At 38.4% G+C, this 14,818-nt stretch overlaps 1 protein-coding gene across 1 annotated transcript in view; it reads left to right on the top strand.

Moving 5' to 3' along the window:
* Positions 1-8,559, top strand: part of LOC115425615 (phospholipid-transporting ATPase ID-like) — a 39,027-nt gene extending 30,468 nt beyond the window's left edge. Inside the window, exons 19-27 of the mRNA XM_030143258.1 lie at positions 1,919-2,024; positions 2,115-2,256; positions 2,338-2,521; positions 3,643-3,866; positions 4,210-4,293; positions 4,468-4,713; positions 4,802-4,940; positions 6,697-6,827; positions 7,464-8,559. Coding sequence (XP_029999118.1) covers positions 1,919-2,024; positions 2,115-2,256; positions 2,338-2,521; positions 3,643-3,866; positions 4,210-4,293; positions 4,468-4,713; positions 4,802-4,940; positions 6,697-6,827; positions 7,464-7,790 — 1,583 coding nt within the window. The 3' untranslated portion in view covers positions 7,791-8,559. The remainder of the gene's footprint in view (positions 1-1,918; positions 2,025-2,114; positions 2,257-2,337; positions 2,522-3,642; positions 3,867-4,209; positions 4,294-4,467; positions 4,714-4,801; positions 4,941-6,696; positions 6,828-7,463) is intronic.
* The last annotated feature ends 6,259 nt before the right edge of the window (positions 8,560-14,818 follow it).

Raw genomic sequence — 14,818 nt, 5'->3', positions numbered from 1 at the left:
GGATAGGCTGAAAATTTTTAAGGCTTTCGGCTAATGTGGCTAATGCTAAGGAAGTACCCCACCGGAAGTGGAGGTCGTGCGCTAAAAAATAAAGTTATTTTAAAATATAGATATTTCCATTAATATAGTTTGCAAAGCAGTTAAATGATTAAATACGGTTCCAGTGTCTGCTCAAGGTTAGGCATGGGCGTTAAATGGTTAAGGTTAGGGTTAGGGTATGGTTGGGGTTAGTTTTCAGTGGTAAATGGCCCTTGTGTGCACTGTGTGAAGGTTCGTTGCTAAGCTAATGCTAACGCAAAAAGTTGACGGCAACTTTGTGAACTACCAGTGCGAGTAAACAATTGTGTGATTACGGTGTTGAATTGTTCAACTGCCTGACATTCAATATCATTTTTGATGAATATTCGCTACAAGAAGTTCTAAAATTATTTTATTTTGAGAGGAGGAGGAGAAGAGGAGCTTCCTGTGGAGCTCCACTATCACGGCATCGCCCATTTGTTGAGAGACAGCGAGTGCATATTGCGGCACCGACACCTGGTGCCGTGGCACCTCGGCTGGTGCCGCGAGGTACCGTGGCACCTCGGCTGGTGCGGCACCACGGTTGATGCCGCGAGGTGTCGCGGCACCTCGGCTGGTGCCGCGACGTACCGCGTTACCACGGCTCGGTGCCAGGTACCCCAGCACGGCACCGCGTACCATGGCTCGGTACCACAGCTCAGCTCGTTGCCAGGTGCCGAGGCACTGCGGTACCACAGCACACATCTTTGTCTCCACAAAATGTCCTTCTTGATCTAGTGTTAGTGAAGACACTCCGTTTGAGTTGAGGAGTAGAGGTCTACCTGCAAACAAATGGGCGATGCCATGATAGTGGAGCTCCACAGGAAGCTCCTCTTCTCCTCTCAAAATAAAATAACACAAAGTTGCCGTCAATTTTCGCGTTAGCATTAGCTTAGCAACGAACCTTCACACAGTGCACACAAGGGCCATTTACCACTGAAAACTAACCCCAACCATACCCTAACCCTAACCTTAACCATTTAACGCCCATGCCTAACCTTGAGCAGACACTGGAACCGTATTTAATCATTTAACTGCTTTGCAAACTATATTAATCTAAATATCTATATTTTAAAATAACTTTATTTTTTAGCGCACGACCTCCACTTCCGGTGAGGTACTTCCTTAGCATTAGCCACATTAGCCGAAAGCCTTAAAATTTTTCAGCCTATCCTTTTATTTTTTGTGGTGGCCTTAATTTTAAAGCAAGGCACCTTTCGGGTAAACAGCGCCCCCGTAATTGAAAAGGTGGATGATGTTTTTTTTTTTTTTTCTTATAGTTGATATTTTTTTGGGCTGCTCTCTTTTTTTCTCATAGTAGATAATTTTTTTCACCTGTTCTTTTTTTTCTTATATTGAATAATTTTTTGGGCTAGTAGATAATTTTTTTTGCCTGTTCTCTTTTTTTTTCTTTTAGTGGATAATTTTTTGGCTGGTCTCTTTTCTTTCTTATAGGGGATTTTTTTTTCATCTAGTGGATAATTTTTTTGGGGCTGTTCTCTTTTTTTTCTTGTAGTAGATAATTTTTTTCATCTAGTGGATAATTTTTTTAGGCTGTTCTCTTTTTTTTTCTTGTAGTAGATAATTTTTTTCGTCTAGTGGATAATTTTTGGCCTGTTGCACCTCTGGGCCACCGCAGGTATTCACTGTAAAGGTCTGTTTCATTTGGTTAGTTTTATGGGGTTTTTTTAGAATGAAAGGATATTGATTACAACATTAATAAGTCACTGAATCCGATGAGAATAAAAGTTTAATTCATTACTTCATCTGAAGACATAATTTTAGACAGATGGTGGGATATTGCATACTGTGCCTTTTCTGGTTCCTGCCCATTCATTCATGTTAATTATTTTGGTGACAGAAACTGCAGAAAACATTGGCTACTCATGCAACTTACTGCGAGAGGAGATGAACGAAGTCTTCATCATCTCAGGAAACTCACCAGAAGATGTCAGGCAGGAGCTGAGGTGAAAAGAAAAGACAAACAGCGTCTCCGTTCAAAGTACAGGTCATTGATGGCAGTTTTTTAGTTGTGTATTTATATATTTATTGAGCAGGAATGCAAGAACCTCCATGAAACCAGATGCAACAGAAGACTCCATGTTCATCCCAGAGAGGATTTTGAGCAACCGTGTCAAAGTGATCACAGATGAGGTGGTGAATGGAGAGTATGGGCTTGTGATCAATGGACACAGTCTGGTACGTCATGAACAAGCCCATCCCACTTTCTAATCTCCCGCATATTTGAATGTAGCTTCATGAGTGCTTTTGGTCCCTCAGGCGTATGCCCTGGAGCACAGCATGGAGCTGGAGTTCCTGAGGACGGCGTGTATGTGTAAGGCAGTCATCTGCTGCAGGGTCACTCCTCTGCAGAAGGCTCAGGTGGTGGAGCTGGTCAAGAAGTACAAGCAGGCCGTCACACTGGCTATTGGAGACGGAGCCAACGACGTCAGCATGATCAAAGGTACCACAGCGTTTCCCGTGTCCGAGCTTACTAAACTCACTTCTGCAGATGTTAGTCAACAGCCACAACAGCTGCTTGAAAATGGAGTCAGTGCTTAAACTAACACCAATCCATGGTACTCCATTAAACAGCAACTTTTCTCTAGATATAGTCACTACATTTTTTTTCCAGGAGTCATGGTGCTCCTTGATAGGATACTAAGGCTAAGGGGATCTGTTTTTTTAATGACTGGTGTGATTGACAGTTCACTCACCATTGGAGTCAGACTTTCGGAGCATTATTTATTCCCTTTCCTCCCGCTCTAAGCTTCTTCACCCTTACTCTCCTGCTTGATCCCTCAGGTCAGCTGACCAGCTATTCCTTCAGGCACTGAGTTCTGTACCAAAGCCTGCTGCTGCTCCTAAACTATATATGACTTTACCTCTGCACATTCAACAGGCCTCTTCACTGTTCAGTTTAAGAACTCAGCTTAAAACCTATTTTTACTCCTTTCCTTTTGACCCAACATGAGTCTCTGCTGTTGTTTTAGGGTTTTGTTGTATTTACTATTTGTATTGTTTGTTTGTGTGTTTTACAGTTCTGTTTTTATGATTGATGCACAACTGTGGTTCTTAAACTGCTTTATAAATAAAGTTGAGTTGAGCTGAGCTGAGCTGAGCTGAGCTACAGTTATTGAACACAACTCTATGTGTTGACATTAATCAAGTCACTGAAAATACTTGGTGTCAAAACATAGCATTCCTTTGTAGCAGTGCTTTCAGTATGTCCATAATATGCTAGTGTTAGCTGGGCCTTAAAGCTCAAAGATTTAAATAGCCAGCGAACCTTCAGGGGACATCGCAGCGGTATATCCACTTCTATTAAACAGCCTGGGGTTTAAGTTTGGAATTATAAAATGCATAAAAAACACACCATTTTTTTCTATCTTACCTTCTTTTAATTCTTTATGTTTCTGCCATCCTCTGGCAAAACAACAAATGTGGTTGCATTAAACTAATATAAGCTCATAAAAGGATGATTCAGATATCAGTCAGAAACAGCATTTGTCTGTCTCTTTTTTTGTTTCCTGTGGATTCACATCCCTTTAAATCTGCATTGTAACGGTGCATCTCTGTGTCCAGCGGCCCACATAGGTGTGGGCATCTCCGGTCAGGAGGGCATGCAGGCTGTGCTGTCCAGCGACTACTCATTTGCCCAGTTTCGCTTCCTGCAGCGCCTCCTGCTGGTGCACGGTCGATGGTCCTACCTACGAATGTGCAAGTTCCTGCGCTACTTCTTCTACAAGAATTTCACATTTACATTTGTACACTTCTGGTATGCCTTCTTCTGTGGTTTCTCTGCACAGGTGAGATGTTTATGAAAACGAAAGGTGAAGGAGAAAGAAAAACTATAAAAAAATATGGTATCATTTAATGTCAGTCAGCACTCAGCCTCCCTTGTAACAGTATTGATGTTATCAAATCTTATCAATTTTCTCTAATTGTTTTCATGAACAAATCTAGTTCTGAACTGTTGTTTGAGAGGAATACCAGGAAAGTATGAGGATTCTAAACCTACAGTTACAATGGTGGTGCTGTAGTAGAAAGTGTTGGACGCTTTAGTTGTACTTTTTGCACTATAATGTGTAAAAGTATTCATATTTGGATCATGCTAGACTGATTACCTTGTGTGTGTGATTTGTCCTGTAGACGGTGTATGATGAGTGGTTCATAACACTCTACAACCTGATGTATACAGCGCTGCCTGTGCTGGGAATGAGTCTGTTTGACCAGGTAATTGTTTTTATGCATATATGTGTTTAAATAAGCTTCATTTTGTGTTGATTTTATGCATACTCAGGGAATTTTATTAATAAGAAGGATAAAAGACAGATAGAAACCATTAGATCAGAAATTTTCATCTTCGGAGCTGTAATTCCTTCATCTTTGTCTCCCTCTGCTGGTAAGGATGTGAATGACCTGTGGAGTTTTCAGCACCCTCAGCTCTATATGCCTGGTCAGCTCAACCTGTACTTCAGTAAGAAGGCCTTCTTCAAGTGTGCACTCCACAGTTGCTACAGCTCCTTGGTGATCTTCTTCATCCCCTACCTTGCCATGAACGACACAGTGAGGGATGATGGGAAGGACGTTGCTGACTACCAGTCATTTGCCCTCCTCACCCAAACCTGCCTCATGTTTGCTGTCAGTATTCAGGTACAGAGCTTCCCTCTTTGATTGTATTTTTTTTTAGCATTTGCTGGTGTTGGGTATTGGAGTAACAAATGCATAAATGTGTGTGCAGTTGGGCTTTGAGATGGCCTACTGGACAGCGGTGAACACATTCTTCATTTTGGGCAGCCTGGCCATGTACTTTGCCGTTACCTTCACCATGTACAGCAACGGCATGTTTCTCATGTTACCCTCAGCATTCCCTTTCATAGGTGAGTAGAGACACCTTTGGACTTGGACACATATTTCTCTTTACATGTCTCCAGATCATCAGCCTCATGCCATAATTGCCTTAGTCATATTTTTAGGATATCTGCATACAAAGAAGCAGCAGTGTTAGGAGAGTAAAGTGACATATGTATCACACTTTGACCAAAAATATGACTTAGGCAATTATGTTGTGAAGCTAACGATTTTTATCAGTTGGTTTTCTCCGTGAAATTCCTTGAAAATGTTTTTGCTCATGCTTTTTCAGCTTGGCAGTATAATACAAATTAGTACAGTGCAAGAAGTAAGTTTGGGGTGTTTATGAACTGGTTTACACCTAAAGTAAATATTTCTGCATTATTCTAGCATTTTGGCTTTACTTTGGAATGATGTTTTAACTTTATTTTTATATATTTGTTTTCATTCTTGAAATTTCAACATCCTCATGGCCTGATCACAATCGAGGGTACCAGAAAGGGTGCACATATAGATAAAAAATAATAATGGTCTATCAAAAAATTAGACAGGCCATTTTATTTGTCAGATATTTCTCTTTTAAAGTCCAAAATATTTTTGTATTATGGTGTCTACTACAAATTTCGCAGGCTTGCCCCTGTCAAATCAGAAATTATTGGGTGTACAGACACTCCAGCCTAATAGCCTCCATATTTAATGCCTACAAAGATATACAAATGTTTCAGCACTCAGGAGAATCATGCATTGTTTATTGCATAGATGTGGTGTCCAAAGCATGCATGCTGAAAAATTCCATATATTGACAGAAACAATAAAATTAGACCGACATATTTTGAATATGGTGTACGGATACTACTTGATGTACGAACTTTACCAGATTGGAATGGAAATCTGTCTGAGCACATGGTGGCATCTGTGTTCGATCTGGAACTAAGTCTTCCTGGTACAGGAGGACAGAAACATTTGTGAACAAGTTATAACAACATATCTATAAGGCATATACGCCATATTATTGATGGAAGTATATTGGTGTACGGACACTACATGAATTTTGGTAAATAACGCGCCATTGAAAACATGTGGTTCAACGTAAACATCCGTTTGCGACATTGTCCCCAAATTTTCTGCAGCCAGGGAGCATACCAAAATCTGTCTAGTTGTGCATATTTAGTCTTAAAAATACTGAAATAACAGGTTCCCATTCTATCATTACAATTAAAGGGCTGGAAAAGAAGGGTTTTCACAACAAAATGGTTGATTGTCTTAATACTGAAAATAAGAATTGATAATCAAACAGCTGTTCAACAAATATGATCAATAAATGAAAAGCAATGTGATGTGTATATTTTGTAATAAAAAAGACACAGGAGTTGAGCAGTAATTATTTATTGTGTTACAAAACATTATGTACAATAATTTTGCTCTCTTATAACAATAAAATTGTGTTTTCATGCTCATTGGGTTGCCATTTTATCAGTTTTTATCCGATTTTCTTCAAATTTAGAGGATTGCAAGATCTAGTAATAAGATGGCCAAAGAAACATTTTGGGAATGGTTTTGGGGGTATCTTTTTGCAACACTGATTAATAACTGATGTAAATATACTTATACACCTTGATTGTGATCAGGCTGTCAACATTATTCTTATCACTGCAACTTTGCTTTTGAAAAGTCAACGGTATTCTTGACATTTTGATTTTATTCTTAATGTTCCCAATTTTTTCTCAACATTTTTACTTTATTTTCAAATCACTTAATGATAAAAGATGTTTTGTGTCTCTCTAGGAACAGCCCGAAACTCTCTGAACCAGCCAAACATTTGGCTGACGATCCTCCTCACCTCCATCCTGTGTGTGCTTCCTGTAGTTACATACCGCTTCCTGATGATTCAGCTCTGCCCCACTATCAACGACAGGGTACTGTTCACATTTGTGTCTGTGTGCTCGCTCATGTCTCCCCAGGTTATAAAAATCATATATAGTTTCTTTAGAGTACAGTGTTTAAAGTTTGGCTTAATGTGTGTGTTCAAGACTGGTGAATGAAAAAGTTACCGTGGTCTGATGTGTGTGAATAATGTGGGTGGAACACTATCTAAGGTGCAGTTTTAACATGGGTCAAATGTAACCCTATGCCTAAGCAATAATGGGTGATGTGGGCTGCTAGTAAAAGGTCAGAAAAGAAAGGAGTAAACAAAGATCTGATGGAAGCACTGTTGGTATAACATTAATCGTAACTTCTATATTTGCTTGTAGAATAGATTCAACACTTCATCAAATTGCTGCCCAAACGTGTGCAGATTTTTACATGAACCTTTTAACTGCTGCTCTTTTCATGGAACCATAACTAATCTAACTGGTAGTGAGAGGCCAGAATGCATGTGTTGAAATTCATTTGAAAGGGAACACCTTCTACTTTCTGTGTTAAATATGTGACAGAAACAACCCAAACTACATCAGTTTAAACATAGCTGAAATCTAAACTCAACAATAACCTGTTCAAAGCTTATGAGGTTATCATTCTGACATTCTGTCACTCTCTGCCTAAACCCTCAGGTGATATTCAAGGTGAGACAGGCCAAAGCAGCGCCTCCCCCTCTGCCTCGACGTGCCCGTATCCGCCGTACAAGCTCTCGCCGCTCAGGTTACGCCTTCTCACACGCACAGGGCTACGGCGACCTGGTAACATCCGGCCGCTTCCTGCGTCGCCCGGCCGTGTCGCGATCCTCAGGTTTTGCCCACACGGGTCGCACCACTACAGGTTTCAGCCCCATGGGGCGATCGGCCGGATACAGCCCAACGGGACGGCCGCAGAACGTCAAAGTCAACGACGTAGAGGTGACCTCCCTGCAGATGTACAGGACTATGGACCACACTCTCTGACGGAGGGTGGGTTCACTTTAAGACAGTGAAGAGATTCCTGATGAAAGAATGACAACCTGCCAGTTAAATCCCGTTGATCTTTGGGAGCTTCGTACCCAAACTCTCCAGACACCTTTGAATTAAAGGGTTTTCCTGGACCAGGTTCTTATCTGCCCAATCCCCCACCACAAGTTTGAAGTGAAGATGACTTTTACTCCAAGCCTTTCATTTGGATTTATCAAAGGGAACCACCACAAGCTGCTGGATATAAAGAATATTTTCCCTCAGTTGTGAGTGATAATGTACAAAAATGCCTGATACAGAACCATGAGAGACACTAGTACCAATAACAGGCTGATTTTCAAATTGTGAAAGGAGCATCATCGTGTTTACAGACTACCCACACTGTCTTAACGCTGGGAGTCCGCATGTATAGCAGTGCTTTGGTCAGACGAGATAACCAACAAAGCCAAGATGCACAATTGAATTTTGTACCTGAAGTATCTTTTTAAAGCATTTTTACATTCTTATTAAAAAAAAGGACAAGCAAGCAGCACTTTGTCAGTGTCCTGCAGCAGAAATGGGTATAAAAATCACTTCTATGCAATCCAACTGAGGACGAGCAAATTTTTAGCATTAGTTTATTCAGAAAGATTGTAAAAGTTGATTGTTTTAATTCAACCTAAGAGTGAGCCTTAATTCCTTTGTAGTTCTGTGGGGATCCTGGACCCCTTTCTTAAAAGGTCTTTAAAGGAGTTATTTGTAATATTTCCACTTTAAAATGTTTTTTTTTTTAAATAACTATCATCTTTGTGTAAAGAAGTGATAGTTTTGATGTTATGCCAAAGATGTTAATTTTATGTATTACAGAGCTATGTATGGCAGTTAGCATGCTAACAAGCTAGCCCAAGACTACTCTGTTTTGTAATGCCAATTGGTAAAACCACAGTGAGTCTCTCCATCAAATGACAACTGATGCTGAATCTCCAAATATTTCTTCTAGACTGGTAAATGGATAAAGTAGATTATTTACAATGGTATAAATTGCCAGGTTCGCTTTTTAACTACCAGTTCTATCAGTTATCTGCCAAAAGAGGCCATTTTATGCATCAAACAAAGCAATCATTGAGATATTGATTGGAAAATTCAAAATTAATGTAGCTGAAACAACACACGCCACAGAGACAAACTCTCCAAACTCAGTTGGTTTTCCTGTAAAAAGCTACAGGCCTAAAGTAAAGTGTTTTCTAAATTTAATTAGACAAATCCTGTCAAAAGTTGTGTTACTTATCCAGACCTTATCCATGAGCTTTGTGCCAGTGCTAGAGGAAGGTCTGGCATCTCCAGTATCTTTCTGAAAGGAAGAAGAATGACATTCCTAACAATCCTGAAAAACAGAAATATTCCCTTTGATTCTTGCAGGATGCTTCCAGTGAGCTCAACTTAGCTGTTCATTTCAAGAGGAAGAAACCTTGAGGACACCACAGCCCAGTTTCACTGTTTACCATAGCTTGATACTTTGAGGACAGACCTGAGGGCAGGTGCATATAGTAGTTTATGAAGTTCAGCCTTACAAATAACTCCTTCAATTCTTATATTTACAAATAAGGTCAAAGTGGAATTGGTTCCGTAATTTGTGTAGGTTTTCATTGCCCAGCTCATCATTCTTCTTGGTTCAACTTGACCCGAGAAGAACTACTAAGAAAAATGGTTCCATATTTGCACAGTAATAATATTTAATATCTGATCAATGAGATTGCCCAAACCTCTGCTCTTCCATATCTCATGGTATCCATGAAAATAAAGGTCTTATTCACTTGTTTGGAGTGATGAATGCCTTTACATAACAAACTTGATAAAGCAATGTTAGTATCTGGAACCGAACAACTGTTTACATTAACTGTATGTTTGGAATTCTGATTGCGCAGTTGGTTCCTTATCCAAGAGTTGAATGTTTGAAATCAATCGAATCCTGTTCTTCTGGTTTCGTAGTGTCAGTCCTGTTTGTGCCTGCAGCATTATGCAGCAAATGGAAGAAAACCATCCACCACTGAATTTTCAGCACTATTGTCAAGTCATTTTGTGGTACTTTCCAAAACAAAATACATTTATCATTGCATGACAATCTATGTATGACTATCTGAAGGCCTAAAACATAAGGGATCAATGTACATTGTGACCATTTCATATCATTTTTGTAACGATAATTTTTGGAGAAGAATAAAAAAAAAGATTTAAAACCACAGTAAAGTCTTATCAGTGAAGTTGTACAGGTATCTGTTATAATGTGTGTAAATATAGTAGGTAGAGTTTTATTATTGATTATTTGGGGAATGTGAGAAAAGACTGCAAAATGAGACTGCACTTGACATTATAAGTGTAAGTTTGGTATTAAAGATGGAATTATCAATTAATGATATGGTAATTACCAAATTACAAGCAGGCAATAACTGGGTATATTTCAGTAATATTACAGGATATTAAAATAATGTTGGCTTAATCTAGAGCTGAAACAATTAAATATTTAGTTGTTCACTATTAAAGTAATGCATTTTTTAAAGCAAAGGTAATAATTTCATGATTGCTTTCAGCTTCTTAAACTTTAATTATTTTATTTCTTCAGTCTGTTTTTCTGACATTTTATTGACCAAATAATGAATTGAATTAATTAAGAAAATAATTGATTTAAAAGATAATCAACAAATGAATGAAAACAAAAATTTAGAATAATAATTATTAATCCTAAAATCCTAGTTTAATATTACCTGTGAAATGAAAAAAGAAAGATGTATTTCAGCAAATAAATTTGTGGCAGAAACAAAAACCTGTTACACCACTAAGTGACAGAGATGTGGATTCATGTGGGACTTGGACGATGGCAGGCTGTCTGTGTTCACGGAAATGGAAAAGGTCATCTGTGACATTTGAACTTTACAAATTGCAAACACCTATTCACATCCACAGAAGTCAACAGGTAATACTAATACCTAGCTAAGTGGGCTTTAGTTACAGGAATATTAACTCTGATCGACACTCAGGCATCGTAGGTGACACAACCTAACAATGGATGGTACAAGCTCTGAAACAGAAAAAATAAGACCAAGGGTCCTGTAGTCCAACGACATATTTAAAGACATTAATTGACATTTGTTTGACCTTTCAAGGTTGGGCGAGGTTAAAGCTCATGGCACCAAATGAAAGACCATATGTGACTTCCTATCTGTTACCAATAGTAATTAGATCAATATCCTCAACTGTTTTGAAGTTATAGCTCTTTGAAATGTGTCCCATTATAAACCAATGGGGATTTGGAATATTTCAAAAATTCATAAAAAAAAAATATTCTAAAATTAATATTTCCTAATTCTTTGAACAAACTTGGTAGACCTTACCCCACAGATGTTCCACAACAAATATCAAGTCATTCTGACTGAAAGTTTCGGAGAAGAAGATTCTTTACGGCTGACGATGGACGACAACTGATACCAATAGTCCATCGGACCTTTCGGGCCATTGGACTAAAAAGATGACCAGTAGTAAATAGTCGATTTCAGGAGTATCAGTGGATTTTATAATCAAAAGAATAATGTACAGTGGACCGATGCAGATGTGCAGACACTGACTGCATCCTACGGCCAAATCAGTTCAGTTATTTTCCTAGGAAACATATGACAGTAAAATGATCAAAATCAAATCTACCCTGTTAACTAGTTTTTTGTTTTTCCCTACCCTGATGCAAAAATTGACATGGAAAAAAAAAGATTTGAAAGCTAATATTTAAAACTATTCTTCATGGGGGAAGCTAATGTCCTCCTGAATTCATCTTTAATGAAATTCAACAAACCAAGATTTGTCAGTGTTTTCCTCAAATCTGTTGAGGTTTAGGAGTTTAAATCAATTTTGTGTAAATAACCAATTTAGCAAAAATCATAATAAATGTGCATAATTTGGGTTTTTATATTTTTACAGTCCTGATACAGGATTGCTGTTTAGTTTTCATGCATTAATTAAAGTTTACCTTTAAATGTACATAAAGGTTGTGAATATGATTGAAATTATATTGTTACTGGTTGAGAAGTTCAGAAAAGGCTTTAAAACTTGTCCATAAAAATATGTGAAAACTCTATTCATGTAAATCTTTTAAAGTATTACAAATCCAGTGTTTTATCCATCGATGATCATCACAAGGATATACAAGGCTATTTACAATCAATATACTGTCTCACTTTTTGATCAGACACAGTTGTTTTTAACTGGTGATCTTACTGAATTACTTGTAAAAGCAGACAATCAGGCACCATGCTGTCACACGATCACTACAATTGCTTTTTTAAAAAATTGTTTACAGACCCTCACCAGCAGATGGCGTATCAGTCCTTTACACTGCAGTGAACACAGCCTGCCAGACATCCCAACCCCTGCATGGTGTTTTCAATTACATTGTCATACTAAAGGAATCCCATTGTCCTGGAAACACAACAACAGTAGATAACAAATGATTAGAGCTCAGGCACGACATGTTCCCATGATTCATTCACATCTGAGACCCAGCACTGTCAGTGTCCACCATGTAATATAAAATGATTTATGACGCTGCTCTGCAAGGATCCTTATTGTGACAGGTTGGTGCAAAAGGGGCGTTTATGATGTTACAGCTGGAAATGAGATCCATATATCACTAGAGCGCTTCAGCTGAATAGTGGAAGTGCAGAAGTCCTGTTTCATGTGTCTTCTCTAAGCCTGCTGTTCATCTAAAACAACAGACCAATGACCACAACTGACACAAGTGGAACTTCAAGTCAGTCCCAGGGATAAAATCATATGGATCAAAAAAAGTACTGACTAAATTAAAGCAGCTCATACAATGTATCAAAACAAATACCATATGGGTGTTAGAAATGCATTTAAATGTAATTACCATTTACCAATTTGTACCAAAATGACAAAAACACATCTAAACAAACTGAATGTGGCCATTTAAAAAGATGGAATGATCTGGACCGTAGTGGCTCACCTGGTTTCACTATTCACAATAATTTACACTTAATTTTAATAGTCCTGTCACACAAACACATTTTTTAAGACAAGAGTTAAACATACAGTTCTTAAGGTTCAGTGTGTAAGATTTAGCAAAGTTTAAGGAGATTGTAATTACAAATTGTGACAGAAGGTAAGGCAGTGTTATTGATAAAATATATTGAATCATACCCAAACGGACTGGGGACATTTTCATGAAATCAATATCCAGTGTTCACTTACATCTACGTACTATTATTTCCATTTGCTGTATATGTTTAATGTATCGTATTTACTTAACTAATGGATTTACTGAAGAATTAAAATGTCTGTGGACTGTTTAGTCACTTAAGGGTTAATTATGGTAGGCGTAGGTTTAGGTTCGGATTGTCCTCACCTTTGCTTTTAGTTTCCTTGTGGATTATAAATGTCTGTGTGTATAAATGTCTTCACCCGAAGATGTGTAGCTCTGTATTTGACATGGTGCCTGGGCCCCTACTTTCAAGCTGCAGACAGTTGCCGTAGTTTACAAATCTCCTTTATATTTGCTCATTCTCAGATTTGAATAAATTTAACTGGATGTTCACTTGAGGCTGGCTCCAAATGCACGTCATGCTCCACATACTTGGATGTTCAACTATCCAACTTTACAGCAGAGGAAATCATCCTTACAGCCTGGTACAGAATCTGTTTCTATAACGCATAACCTCCTGTATATATTGTATTACAGTCTAAAGTTGTCCGGCCAACTGCACTGTCTGCGCCCTCCCAGGACTCAGCTCAAGTCCATGGGCAACAGAACCTTTGAGGCTGCTGCTCCCTGTCTGTGGAATGCCCTCCCAGACCACCTCAGGGCTCCACAAACAGTGGATGCTTTTTAGAAAAGGACTAAAAACCTTCCTTTTCAGAAAAGTCATTTCTGGTTGATTTGATTGCACTTTGACATTTGGTGTCAAATGTACAGTGGGCTACAAATAAAATGTATTAGTTGTGAATAATGAAAGGCATGACTGCTCTGTGACATTTGGTTGCCATCTGTATCTGCTGAGTATCTTTAACTGACAACTAGAACTGACCTGCTGAGTGAATGTACCAAGCTTTTTTTTTTTTTTCTGACAGATCCACTGTAGATGAGGTTGAGATGTAAATCTAACAAGCCCATCAGAGGGTTCTGCCATGACGTTCAGTGGTTTACTGGTTTTGCCAGGCTGCTAAATAGAAATCAGACAGGAAGGCTTGTTTCAGAAATGGTTCTGGCTTGGGGTCTCATTCTGGTTGGACATGAACCACATCAACAGCGTCCTCTGGATGTGGAGGAGCACCGACTCTACTCTGAACCGCTTACCCAGAAAGCCTCAAGACTAAATCCATTTCTACTGCTTGTATCTGGGACCGGATAGGTCAGCATGGTTCACTGGTGTTCAGACAAAGACTGTGATGAGGTTAATTATTGTATTACTTTATGGAGAAAAAAAAGCTACATTTTATACCTGCAAATGTGTCTTATTTGAGAGAAGGATTACATATTAAGTAATATATTTGAAGTTTTTCAAATACACAAATACAATCTACTGAAGTATTTCTGTACAAATGACATCTTATTTTTTGTGCCCAGCAAAATACAAATTATTTTGTATTTAACTGAAATGCTGCCCATCTTTGGTCACTGTTTCTAGTTCTTTAATTAGTTCATCATTAAACAGTCACAGAATATTGTTTCCAGTCTTTCAAACATGAAGATTCTTTGTTTTTCTCAGTCTTATCTGACTGTAAATGGAACATGTTTTGTTTTTGTTCTGCTGGCACTCTGGGCTCTGGAAACTTGTGACAGGCATTCCTCATTTCCCATATGTGACAGTCTGTCTATACAAAGCATGAATTTAACGGTAGTAGAGTTTTTGTGTGAGCCACTGTCATATTCATGTATACTATAACAGATGTATACTGCACTTTGATGTAAATGCAGTAAGTCAGGTTAACAGAGGGAGCTTTGAAAGTGAAGTCAGAGCTCAGGTATGTTAAAGTGTAATACC

This window comes from Sphaeramia orbicularis, chromosome 9, assembly GCF_902148855.1.
Source record: "Sphaeramia orbicularis chromosome 9, fSphaOr1.1, whole genome shotgun sequence".
Lineage (NCBI taxonomy): Eukaryota > Metazoa > Chordata > Actinopteri > Kurtiformes > Apogonidae > Sphaeramia > Sphaeramia orbicularis.
Note: the sequence above shows the minus strand (reverse complement) of the source record. Positions and strands in the feature narration are given on the sequence as shown.